General features: G+C 37.7%; 1 protein-coding gene across 3 annotated transcripts in view; it reads right to left on the minus strand.

The window, feature by feature from the left end:
• LOC121967442 (protein OSB3, chloroplastic/mitochondrial-like) overlaps positions 1–11,764 on the minus strand; it is a 40,713-nt gene extending 28,949 nt beyond the window's left edge. For all 3 annotated transcript variants that reach the window (XM_042517688.1, XM_042517681.1, XM_042517699.1), the window contains exon 1: positions 11,312–11,764. In XM_042517688.1, the coding sequence (XP_042373622.1) occupies positions 11,312–11,724 (413 nt within the window). In that variant the 5' untranslated portion in view covers positions 11,725–11,764. The remainder of the gene's footprint in view (positions 1–11,311) is intronic.
• Positions 11,765–13,668: the final 1,904 nt, after the last annotated feature.

Below are 13,668 nucleotides of genomic sequence, written 5' to 3' on the forward strand. Positions count from 1 at the left end.
AGCGAGCCAAACCGACGGCCCGCTGATTTTGCACTTAAGGAGTCGGAACCGGCCCGGCAAGTTACCGGGCTAGTTTCGGTTCAGCCCGACGAACCAGGTCAACGGCCAACCGGCCCGTTGACCAGGTTATGGGCCCGGGCCAGACCCAGCCCAGGGTCAGGTCTACACACATGTTGGGTTGTGACCTAGGCAATGGCGGATCGGCTTCTGCCACCAAAAACCCTTCGCACAATGCTAACTCCACGAGCACATCATCATGGTGGAATTAGGCATGTTTCCCAAATTAGATCCTACCCCCTTTTTAGTTAGCTATTATGTTGCTTCACTCGCACTAATTTTGTCTCTCTATTATAGCATGGCAACTTTATCTTCATCTGATTTTGCGAAGAATGCTCATATGCTCAGATTGGTAATGCTCAAGAGTAGGTATAAAGTCCAAGTTCTCGTTGCCTTTTTTTTATTATCCTTACACCCCCACCTACGTTTTCTCCTTTCTTCAACCGAACCGATAAGTCATCTCTCTCCTCTCTATCTCATGGCTTCTAAGAACTTGGTCTCTCTGACAAAGGTGGGGGTTTTCAATATGAGCACTTGTCGTCCTCCATACGACCAACTCATAACTTCATCTACCATAACGGAAACTATATCCTGAATGACACTCACTTAGCTTTCTTGAGCCCACGGATCGTCCCTATCTCACGCCCAACAATCCTCAATTTTCTTTGTGGGACATTTCAAGGGTGGTCTCCGGTTACATGCTCCCCCTTTTATAGTGACCTTTCCTCCTATCTTAACATCCCATCAAACTAATTTGCCCCCAACTCATTCTATATTCTATCTGAGACAACCATTGTGTACTGATACTTCAAGCTTCCTCTCTTCTACCGCCTTTTAAGCATGTGTATTATATTTCACCACTAGGCCAGATTATCAATTCCTAGACGGCATGTTATCTTTCTGGTAAAGGGTGGAAGAGCTTATTATTTTACCTTTGACCTTCTATTCCTTTTCAATTCCCCACAGCCTAGGTGGAAGAACTTCCACCCCTACCAAACTTAAAGATTGCCTAAGCCCTTTGTCCATTCCCTCTCATCATTGAGACCCTCCATGGAAGGGTGTTTGACGTAGCTCACCTTCTACACAATCACATGTTGCATCACTTCAAGTTAAGCCCCATGGAGATCGAAATGAACTGCCCCTACGTATCCTTTATCCATCCATTACTTAGGTTTTAATTTTCTCCCCCTAGAAGGGGTAACCTACTGTTATGTTCTCACCGATTTCACTTTACTCTCTTCCCTTTCTCTCCTCTCATGCAAATGATATGTTTGTCCGAGCACTCATAGTTAAGAACGTTTCCAAGCTGAAGAGGAGAGCATCAGGAGAGACGAGCGAGACACCCATTGTTTTTGCCTCACCGAGTCTTTGCAAGCTACCCCTTCATCCTAAGCAGGCCCCTTACCACTCTCCAAGAATCTCCCTACCCTCCTTTGCTTATAGCTTCGACCCAAGGTTGTCGGAACAACACCTAAGGTGGCCACCAACCCCCAAGTTGCTACGCCTTCCCCAGTCGAGCTCGAGCGCTCACCCAACTAGCCCTCATGAGGCAACTTTGCGCAACCCTTCCTCAAAGGAGATTGGTCATCCCTATATAGATAGTATTAACAATCCACTAGATATCCCTACAAGGAGCACCCCCAGCGAAGAGCCTTACGGAAGAGCACCAATCTGCCCAAGTGATTCCCGCAATATCCTTCATGTATCTCTCCATGACATATTTGACTTCAACCCAGGCATCGGAGTAGTGGTCAGGAGAAGGATCTCTTATAAACGATCCCATTAATGAGGGTGAAGCATTGAGCCCTCCCCTGAATGCGAGAAGCCCTTCTTGGGTCAATCAAGCAAGACTCCTCCTATAGATAAGATAACAACTTAGATCGCCAATTGATCCTTATGGGAAGTTCCACCTAGGAGATTAACTATTCATGGGTGGTGGTCCCTTTAGAAGACTAATTCCCCAAAACACTTGCCATCTTGGTCAAGTGTTTCGACCGAGCATTTTCCTCCCAAGGGATTTGTCATACCATAAGCTCCATAAGTCCTTTGCCCTCCTTGGCCTACTCATACACTTAGATGTACCTCTACATTCTCTCATCTCCGGCTAGAAAAAGTTTGTTGCCTTGGCTGATTACCAACTGAGAATCAATGTGGATTATGAAGCAGGTAACTCCTATGTTTTTGGCCGCTTACAACTCTATCAGGAGGGCTTCATACTCAGTCTTATTATTATAGATCGAGAAGGATAAGCAGACTATCAACTTTATCTCGTTCCTAAGTGGGGAGATTAGAATTACCCTACTCCACTACCTTCCATAATAGTGCAACCATCCAGAAATACCTTGCACTGTGCCTCTTCTTTTATAAAGAATGTCTCAACCAAGAAGGCAGCTTGGATCTTGGTCATTGTCGACAAATATTATATGTCATACTTGTTGAGCTTTATTATCCATTTCACTATTCGCCCAAAAGACTCTAGGTGGGTGAGGATCCTAGCCATGCAATTGTTGGTCAACACCATGATGGGATGCAATAAAAAATTAGGACATAACTGCCTTGTCATGATCACTAGTGCCAGAGTCAATTTTTTCAAATTGGTATATCTTATTTCGACACCCTTCAATAGGTGACTGATATAATATATAAGCTTTTGGGCCACCCCTTCTTGTCGGATGAGAACTAAGCTGAGTCTCCTTCAGTGGTTGTCACCCACAACCACTCCCCCGACAAAGGCTTTGGGAGGATCAAAAGGTTGGCTAAATTCTATTTCAGCTACTTGAAAGCTTCGCTTGCATCTCTCATCCCATTGGAATCTAGTAGCCTTCCGTAACGTTTTGAAGAAAGGTAGGTTGCAATTGACCAATTGAGAGATGAATTAGGATACAACGATTATCCGCACCATCAAGCGTTGGCTTTCCTTCGAAGTTCTAGGAGAGGACATGTCCTAAATGGTTCATATCTTCTCTGGGTTAGTCTCAATTCCCCTCTTTGTGGCCATATATCGCAAGAATCTGGCTCTCCAATTTATGAAAACACACTTGCAGAGATTCAACTTTAAGTCATGCTTTCGGAGGGTCAGAAAGGTCTCTTCCAAGTTCAACACTAGTCTATGTCATTTATGTATACCTCCATATTCCTCCTTATCACTCCGTTGAACACCTTGTTCATCGGTCTTTGATAAATATCCCCACATTCTTGAGACCAAAGGGTAGGAACTGTAGCAAAATATCTCATTCGATGCGATGAAAGTAACCTTATCTTGGTCCTCCTAAGCCAAGGGTATTTGGTGATATCCTTGATATGTATCCATTGTGCACCCCGCAATTAAATCTATCAGTTGATCATCCTTTAAGATAATAGATTTATTAGGGTATACATGGTTAAGGTCTCGAAAATCAATACACATCCTCCATTATCTCAAGGGTTTAGGGACCAATACGACACTAGATGGCAAGGAATTGTACCTCATGGATATGGCCGACCTTACATAACTTTTCCAATTTAATATGTATGATTTTATCAGGGTTGAAGTGTCGCTTCTATTTCACCAATCAAACTTCCAGTGAGTTGATGAGGTGGTGCTCCATTAGTTGTGGGGAGACTCCGATCAAGTCTCGGGTGTCCTAAGCGAAGATGTCTTGATTTCGAATAAGACATGAGGTCAACTCCTTCATGTTTGGGTCCAAGTCAGCGACTATATGGGTGGTTTTCCCTAAGTCATCTAGAGTTATTTTCACCAACTCAAGTCCGTCCTCTACAAATGTTCTCATAATAGGTACACTCGATCACCATCATATTGTATCGCCCGACTTCATCAACTTCTCTTGCACACTTTTGGCTGGCCCACACGATCTCCACATAATACTTCTAGGAGGTGGCTTCCCTAAACTTCTCCCACCTTCAACTCACAAGGAAAAATAATAAGTAGAGAACACCGCCACAAACGTGCCCAACATGGGGCATCCCAATATCACATTATAAGCTAAAAGAGCATCCACTATCACGAACAGAACTATGATCATTCTCCGTAGGGGCTGCTCCCCCATTAACAAGGACAAATAAATATTCCCGAATGATTGGACCATCCTAAAAGTTGAATAAGGCAATAGGTATGGGGAATAGTTATGCCTCCCCTAATTATATTTGATTGAAAGCTTGTTCGATTAGGACATTCACCGAGCTTTCGAAATCAACTAAGATCCTAACAATGTTGTAATTGGTTATGGTGGCCCAAATGACCATGACATTATTGCGAGGAGCCACCACACCCTTTAAATCGTTTGGACCGAACCTAAAAAACGAGCATGTCTACTCCCTTGGGCCTTGGAGAAGGCACTAATTAGTATTTCTGAAATGGTTGAAGGGAATTCCAACACTACCTTGGTAAAACACTAGATATATTCTCATAGGGTCTTCATATTAAATATATTTAGGATCATTTTTTGGTATCTATTGCAGTCGGTAAAATGTTACAAGGATACTGAGCATAAATCATCGATGTAACAGATGGTACCCACCTTTACGGTGTTAAACCAAGACTATGCCAACCCCACTAAACTTGCTAGAAAAACTTGGCACGTCACCACATTAGTGTACTGATGGAGTGTCACATTGTTAAATCAACATAAGTGGTCCATCGGGTCGGAGGATCCATTATATTCCCCTACCTAGGGGTGAAAGTGAGCCAAGAACCCGTCTGGGATATCGGACGAAAAAGGGGTAGGCTTTCAAGAAGTCCCCTTCCTAACCTTCTCCCTCCGCACACAACTTCATGAGCCACCCTAGGGTTCGAATGGGATGGCTTGTCAGGTAGTCAAGGCTTGCTTAGGGAAGTACAAAGGATATTCAGCTCTAGGAGTACTCAGGGCATTGAGCCCCTACCTCCCTGAGGGTGTAGCCAAGGAGGCTGATTATAGGACTACTTGATAATCCTACTTGTGAGTATCAAGTAGTTGGATTGCTAGATACTCATCCATATATGTTCGTGTCTAGACTATGTGGTTGCCATGTTGCTGGGGCAATACCCTTGGATATCAGAATGGCAACTAGAAAGTAGCAAATAGCAACGAGAATGCCCTTCTGCATTGAACATTGAAGGTTTTTCAAGAGTCAAAGATATCATCACTTGGATCTTGAGAATAATGTTACACCCCATATACTGGATCTTGAGAATGACATTATGCCCCGCATACAAGAAGGTGATGACTCCTAGCGCATTGAGAAAGTTAAAGAAAACTCCTAAATTAGTTGTAGCCTTATAGCTAAAGTCAACATCCGGAAATCGGTGTCTCCTATGTTTACTAACGTAATTCAAGCAATGGTTAACTGAGGGACATAACTACGACAACAAAGGAGATTAATGAGATGAAATTAAAGTTGGAAACTAAGCAAGCACAAATCAGAGGCAAAGTTCATGATAGAGTTTTTTTACCAAAAGAAATTTGCTTAATCTCAACTCTATGAACAATGTATACACGAACCAGGAACAAAATCCATTCTTTGCTAAAAGGATATGTTTCTAAAGAGGCGAACTACTAGTAATAATTCTTGCCATATGATGTGAACCCATATAAATGCCTTCAAATTTAATTTCCATCTGGTTTAACTCCATGCTATTGCAAATCATGTAAATTATCCATTTCAACAAGCTAAAGAAATAGAAAAGCTTCACCTTTGTCCCTCAATTATATTGTTCTTCCAATTATGTGCACTTAAAGTGCAAAGTGCACTTAAAGGGACTTGGAGCTTAAAGTGCAAAGTGCACTTAGCAAAGCGCGGGCTTTACGAAAAAAAATGTAATAAACAAAAGGACTATTATATATATTAAAAGTCTTTGAAAATGTCTTTGAAAATCCAAATAACCATAAACAAAATATTATTCAAAAAATTAAAAATAAATCAAAAGTCTTTAAAAATGTGATAGATGAAATATCAAATATCAAAATAATATTTTCTTCATCCTCATTGTCCAAATCTACGTCATCAGCTCCATCGCTTGATTTGAATCCATTAGTTTCTTTTTCTTCAGTTCTATCATCAAGGTTAATTTCTTCTTCATCTACAAGACTATGAGTTGAAAATTACTTTTTTTTTCGAAGTAGGTGATGATGCTTCTTTTGAAGAAGATGCATTTCGAGATCGAAAGTCATATACACTTTCACCAACCCTAGATGCTCGTGCTACATCACTCCAATGCAAATCTTCACCTTCATAGACAAAATCATTATCATCCAATTTTCCCAACAACCATTCATTACTATTATCTATCTCTGACAAAGTAATAGGATCAATCTTATTTCGTAAATCATATCTTCACATCAAAACTCTGTTGTACTTGATATATACTAAATCATTCAATCGTGTTGAGACAATCTATTTGTTTTCTTAGAATGCAACTACAAAAAAAATAAAAAGTAAAAAGTTAAGTCTATAATATAAATTTTAATATGTATTAAAAAAACTCCAACTTACATGTTCAGAAACACTCCAATTACATTCACAACCTAAAGAAGAGCATGTGAGGTTTAAAATCTTCATTGCAAATATTTTTAATTCAAGCATTGATGCACCACAAAAAGACCACCAATCAGCTTGAAATACAAAAACATATAAATTATAAGATTAACTTTATTATCATTCAATATTGATATTGCACAATATATTATTTACAAATTTATCTAGTGATTTTGAAGTTCTTTATCGAATAGTCATTGGCAAACCAAAAGGTCCTGATTTATTTTTTTTCCAATTGATTCTTGATCTTTTCTTATAAATTCTCATCTCTCACCAATCTAGATATGCACTTGTACAAACCCTGCATTACTTTTGTATCATTTTTTATGTCAGGTTTTGAGTAAAAACACTCTAGATTCAAGAAATATCCATAAAAGTCGATGGAGTTGAACATTCTATCTTTTGTCAATGAATTCAAAAATACTACGATATTTCTCTTCATTATTGTTAAATAACGTAGCAATAGCTTCTTTGACCCTATTGATTGACTCATAAATATAACTCATAGAAGACCTTTTTTTCACCATCTACGAACCGCAATACTTTCAGCAATGGGCTGTCAACTTTTAATGCAAAAATCATATGTTTCCAAAAAGAAAGCATCAATATTATTTCTGCTACACATTTTCCAGCTTCTTTAGAAAATCGACTATGTGCCCACTTTAAACATCTTTATCAAATTTGCTTGTTGTATATGAAACCGCTTTAAAGTAAAAAAAAATGATTGTGAAACGTGTCATTATCGTTCTTACAATGTCTCTCTGTCTAGTAAACTCTCCCATCATGTTGAATACTTGTGGTCTGTTGTAGATATAACCATTCACCATCAATGCTCGTTCATGCAATTTTCTGACATAAGGAATTTGAATATATCCTCGAACAATAAATCAAACAATGAGTCCAGTACAAGTGTGGAAATCGGTTTTCCAAAGGACAACTTGAAAAAACAAATAAATTTAATAAAAAAGAATTAAAAATATGATCCAATTATTAATTAAAGTAACAAAAATTTAAAATATTACCTGCTGTTCAACTATATTTTTGTCTCCAATGTGATACACAAATTTAGAAAATAACTCAAATATCTTGTCAGTTGTGTGAGAATAGCCTAAAGCATCAACTGATTCAACAAATATGCTTCCTCTAGGACTATTCACCAGAAAATTTAAGAGTCCTATCCTTTTTATCCGTCCATCCATCTGCCATGATCTTCTTCATAGGATGAGAAGAAAGTTCGTATTTGCCAACTCCTTCAAATACTTAACCCCCACTTCATGATATGACGGAGGTTTCATCCCCGATCCAAATTGTCCAATAACTTCAATAGAAGGCTCAAAAGAATCATATGTAATAGCATTGAAAGAAATTCCAACATCATACATTCATCTTGCAAATTTCTCTCAATTGAAATATCTCTTAACTTCTTTTCATTTTCATCAAATTGTCCTTTTTTTGTTTCACAACTTTATCGACATCTTTTATAAAACGAAGATTAATAGGTCCAATTTGTTTACCCTTTTTATATTGGACCGTAGGATGGATGCTTGGATTAGATATTGGACGTTTCCCTTTCACATTAGTTTAATGATCATCTTCATGTTCATCCAAATCATCAATATCATCAAAATGAGGAATTTGATCTATTTGATTCTTCAAAGTACTCTCTTTTTTTTGCATGAACTCTCTAATTTCCTCTTTAACATTCTCAGGACATTTCGGACAAGTTTTCACATTTCTATTGCCCCCAACTAAATATAGTTTATGTCGATAAATTCCACCATTTGTTATTTTACTATAAAAAAATACAACTGACAATATTTAAATTTTTAGGATCTGAACATGTTGTATAATTCCAAGCAATATCCTTTAGAATTGATGGAATTGTTGTATTTGACATAGTTAAGAATCAAAACCGCTAAAATCAATAATAATCAATCAATAAAAAAAATATAGAACAGGAAAAAAAATTAATTATAGAATATAAATTATATGAATTAATTGAATTTATTAGAATTTTTTATTTTAAATATTTTTGTATATATTTAAATCTGATTTACTAATTATATGAATTAATAAAATTTAATAGAATTTTTTATTTTAAATATATTTTTTATATATTTAAATTTGATTTACTGATTTATATGAATTAATAAAACTTATTAGATTTTTAAATTTTAAATATATTTTTATATATTGTCTGGGACAGTGTCCCTATGACAGTTTAAAATATCCGACGAGAAGAGCCTTACGGAAGAGCACCAATCTGCCCAAGTGATTCCCGCAATATCCTTCATGTATCTCTCCATGACATATTTGACTTCAACCCAGGCATCGGAGTAGTGGTCAGGAGAAGGATCTCTTATAAACGATCCCATTAATGAGGGTGAAGCATTGAGCCCTCACCCGAATACGAGAAGCCCTTCTTGGGTCAATCAAGCAAGACTCCTCCTATAGATAAGATAACAACTTAGATCGCCAATTGATCCTTATGGGAAGTTCCACCTAGGAGATTAACTATTCATGGGTGGTGGTCCCTTTAGAAGACTAATTCCCCAAAACACTTGCCATCTTGGTCAAGTGTTTCGACCGAGCATTTTCCTCCCAAGGGATTTGTCATACCATAAGCTCCATAAGTCCTTTGCCCTCCTTGGCCTACTCACACACTTAGATGTACCTCTACATTCTCTCATCTCCGGCTAGAAAAAGTTTGTTGCCTTGGCTGATTACCAACTGAGAATCAATGTGGATTATGAAGCAGGTAACTCCTATGTTTTTGGCCGCTTACAACTCTATCAGGAGGGCTTCATACTCAGTCTTATTATTATAGATCGAGAAGGATAAGCAGACTATCAACTTTATCTCGTTCCTAAGTGGGGAGATTAGAATTACCCTACTCCACTACCTTCCATAATAGTGCAACCATCCAGAAATACCTTGCACTGTGCCTCTTCTTTTATAAAGAATGTCTCAACCAAGAAGGCAGCTTAGATCTTGGTCATTGTCGGCAAATATTATATGTCATACTTGTTGAGCTTTATTATCCGTTTCACTATTCACCCAAAAGACTCTAGGTGGGTGAGGATCCTAGCCATGCAATTGTTGGTTAGCACCATGATGGGATGCAACAAAAAATTAGGACATAACTGCCTTGTCATGATCACTAGTGCCAGGGTCAATTTTTTCAAATTGGTATATCTTATTTCGACACCCTTCAATAGGTGGCTGATATAATATATAAGCTTTTGGGCCACCCCTTCTTGTCGGATGAGAACTAAGCTGAGTCTCCTTCAGTGGTTGTCACCCACAACCACTCCCCCGACAAAGGCTTTGGGAGGATCAAAAGGTTGGCTAATTTCTATTTCAGCTACTTGAAAGCTTCGCTTGCATTCGAAATAAAATTTATCAGATTTTTTTTGGTCCAAATCTAAGTAATAAAATTTATCAGATTTTTTTATTTTAAATATATTTTTTATGTATTTAAATTTTAAATCTGATTTACTAATTTATTTGAATTAATAAAAAAATAAATATATTTTTATATATTTAAATGTGATTTCATATAAATTAATCATATTTTTAATATTTAAAATATATTTTTTATAAATTTTAAATCTGATTTATATTAATTAATAAAATTTATTTGATTTTTTTATTTTAAATATATTTTTATATATTTTATTGGGATAATTTAATTTGGCTTTATAAAACCTATTCGAAATACCTCATTTAAGTTAGGAGTTGTTTGATTTAATTAAATCTTTTAAAAAAAATACGTGCATTGTCAGACAACTCCGACTGCGCAGGAAGCGTCCCGTGACGGCACGACGCATCCGGAGCCACCGAAAGCGTCACAGGATGCGGAGACATTGGAAAAATCCTAATAAACAAAAATTAAGAGATACGAAGCACTTACCTTGAAGAGGCGAACAAAGAAGCACGATTACTAGCCACGAGAGGCCGGCGAAGAGGCAACAGTTTGAAGCATATGAAAATTTAAAGAGGTTTAAGGCTTTAATCTTATAAAAAAACAAAAAATAAAAAAACTGAAGAAAAGAGGAAAGTTCTGTGCTTTGCGCAAAAGCGAAAGCTTCACTTTTGCGTGAAGCGCAACAAGGCGAATGCTTCCTGAACCTCTTGTGCTTTCGAGTTCTTAGAAGCATGAAGCTTGCATCTCGCGCTTAAGCAAGCAAAGCGAGCGCTTTTGACAACTATGAATACACCAAGAAAGTCCAAACCTCAAGCAACAATATTTGTACACAATTATAATGCTTTCTTTTCAAAATTACATCCTTACCCATGCAAATTGAAGGTCCTACTGTCAAATTTTTGCTCTTTCATCACTTGTAGTGAACAAGGAGACCATTTAAATTCATTTATAAGGGTATAATGGAAATCCACTACATCAAGTATCGAAAAGAAAACAATCTTCTGGGAGGTTTCTCCTTCAAATAAATTAGGATGAAGAGAAGTGGTTTGTGGCCTTGTAAAGTGGTTTTTAAAAATCATGCTGCTAGTATATGGTCATTTTTTTTCTAAAGCATACGTCATCACTAAGCGAATTTCTAGGATGAATTTCAATCACGATGAGTCTAACATAACTATTGATACAAATCTTTAGTTTCTAGTGTAGAAAACACTTGTTCATAGTATTTCAAAAATGGAATGGCTAGAGCCACACCAAAGTCAACAAGAGCAAAATTTTATCATCAAGTCAAGGCGTCAAGTTTAGAAGCAAGCGCACCGGAATGAAAGTAGCCCCTCGATCTTCTTAGAGGTAAGAACCGAGAAGGCGACACAGGATCCATTGTGTGACATCTGAAGCTGAACCGGCACACCGACGTAACCGACGAGGTGCACCTGGTTAAGAATCTGCGGTTGAAAGGGTATCTCCTTCGGGCGTGGCAGGTCCGACGACTTCTTGTAATTTTCCAGGGAGGGGGGAGCAGGCGCTTCGGTGCCAGGCGAAGACGACAACCCAGGAGAGGACGCCTCAGGCTTAGGCTCGGTGATTGTATTGGAAGTGCGCTTCAGCGTCGAGGAAGAGAGAGATGCAAGCTGCTGGGTTGTGAAGGAGGAACCGAGAGAGAAAAACCATTTGGTGGAATTGCGGGAGTGGCGAGATAGCACTCCGGTGATGGCCCGGGAGATATTCATGAGTAACAGTGCAGCAAGCGAAGACTAAAACCCTACAAGCCACTTTTGGCTGGTTTATACACGGCCCTTTGACCCATGGCGCCTTCTCATCTTCATGGGGCTGGCATAGATCCAGACGTCCATATTTCCTTTATCGGACGGTTCAAAATGCATATACTAAACCGTGAGAGAGAACTGATTAATAATATATTAAGCAATTGGTTGGACCATTAAAAATTCCAAGCCGTCCCAACAACAGGCCTGAGAGAATATTTGCTTTTATATTTTTCTTAAACCAAGTCTATCAAAGAATTTTTCATTAGTGTTATTTATCTTTGCTATGCCAGAATTTTTATCTAAACGATGAGGTAATAAATTTTTTCAATTTATTAATTTCATTCCAAATTTATGTCGATATAATCCGACTCAAAGCAAGGTTAATTAAACTTGAGTTAAATTTTGATATTTGATTAATATATTTAATGATTAAGTGAAATATTAAGTAAGTCGAGATGAATCAAATATATGATATTGAACAAGTTCAAATAATTTATAATTAACTAGACACTTGATAATTGAAAATTTAATAGAGAGTTGATAAGTAGGAATGATAATTTTCTATAAACATGACGGAAGATATAATATCTTATCCAAATGGAGAGAAGTATGGAGGGACTATCAATATCTGATATCCGTATATATATATACATATACATACACATTTACTCATGTCGCTGCGCTCGTACCTTTCTTTTTTGGTTGAAGTTTTGGTACGATCGGAATTCACTCTTATCATATTAGATTGAGATGTGTCTCCCAAGTCAGTTGAAGCTAATGAATTGGAGCAGAACAAAGAAGCATTATGATAATTATAACAGATCCCCTAACCTTCTGAGTTAAGATGAATAGATAAAGTGCTCAAGAAGCAGACGGAAAAGGCAACGCCTAAACGCCATTCATATATATTGTATTGATTATTCAATTTGTATTAATTATTCCATTACACCCGCCATATTCTAAATCATTCTTTATGCGTCCTACTCTGGGCATGAATAGAGTCAGAAGTCAACTTCCCTTCCTCTCGTTATATTCTAAATCATTCATTATGTCTGGGCATGAATAGAGTCAGAAGTCAACTTCCCTTCCTCTCGTTATATTCTAAATCATTCATTATGTCTGGGCATGAATAGAGTCAGAAGTCAACCCCCCTTCCTCCCATTATATGATAAGCCATTGATCGGAGAATTGGCTTGAAGACAAGACTGACGTAACTAAAATCAAACTTCTTAGAAGGGCAAGGGCGAATGAGAAGTCAAAGGGTATGACGCGCCAATGTATTCATAAGTGAGTGTAGTGGCCATCTTTCTTAGTCCAAGTCTCTGAGTGTGTGTGTGTGTATATATATATATATATAATTCTAATATATATTTTTTTAATAATGATAGTCGAATGGAAAAAAAATATTAGTATAGAAGATATCCAATCCTTTAATGAGTATAGGTATGAGAATGGATATTCGATCCTCGATGAATATGAGAATGGAGGATATGGAATCTAATTCAAATTTGACTCATTGTCATCCCTGCTAACAAGCGAGTGAAGTCTAAGTGGCTCATGGTAGACTAGACATTTTGAATGAGAGGGGAAGTCTTAATAGGTAATGGAGGACGGAATGTTGGATACATGGTTAAAGTCCTAACTGTAAGTATTCTGAGTTAGTTTTAATGTGATCAATAGAGTCAAGTTAGGTCCTATTGTGTTTAACCCTTATGTCAAAGTGTGTAGTAACTTAGAAACACAGGAAGTTAAGTGGAAAATACAGTGGACAAGAACGATGACACGGGAAGAGAGTCAACGAGCTAAGTGCATCCGAGGAACGAGAAACTATGGAATAGTACACTAGTGGACGAGAAGGGCATGTGCGACGTTCGAGGGATGAGAAATTGCGAGGAAACCTGCTCGAGA

The sequence above is a fragment of the Zingiber officinale genome, chromosome 1B, assembly GCF_018446385.1.
Source record: "Zingiber officinale cultivar Zhangliang chromosome 1B, Zo_v1.1, whole genome shotgun sequence".
Classification (NCBI taxonomy): Eukaryota; Viridiplantae; Streptophyta; class Magnoliopsida; order Zingiberales; family Zingiberaceae; genus Zingiber; species Zingiber officinale.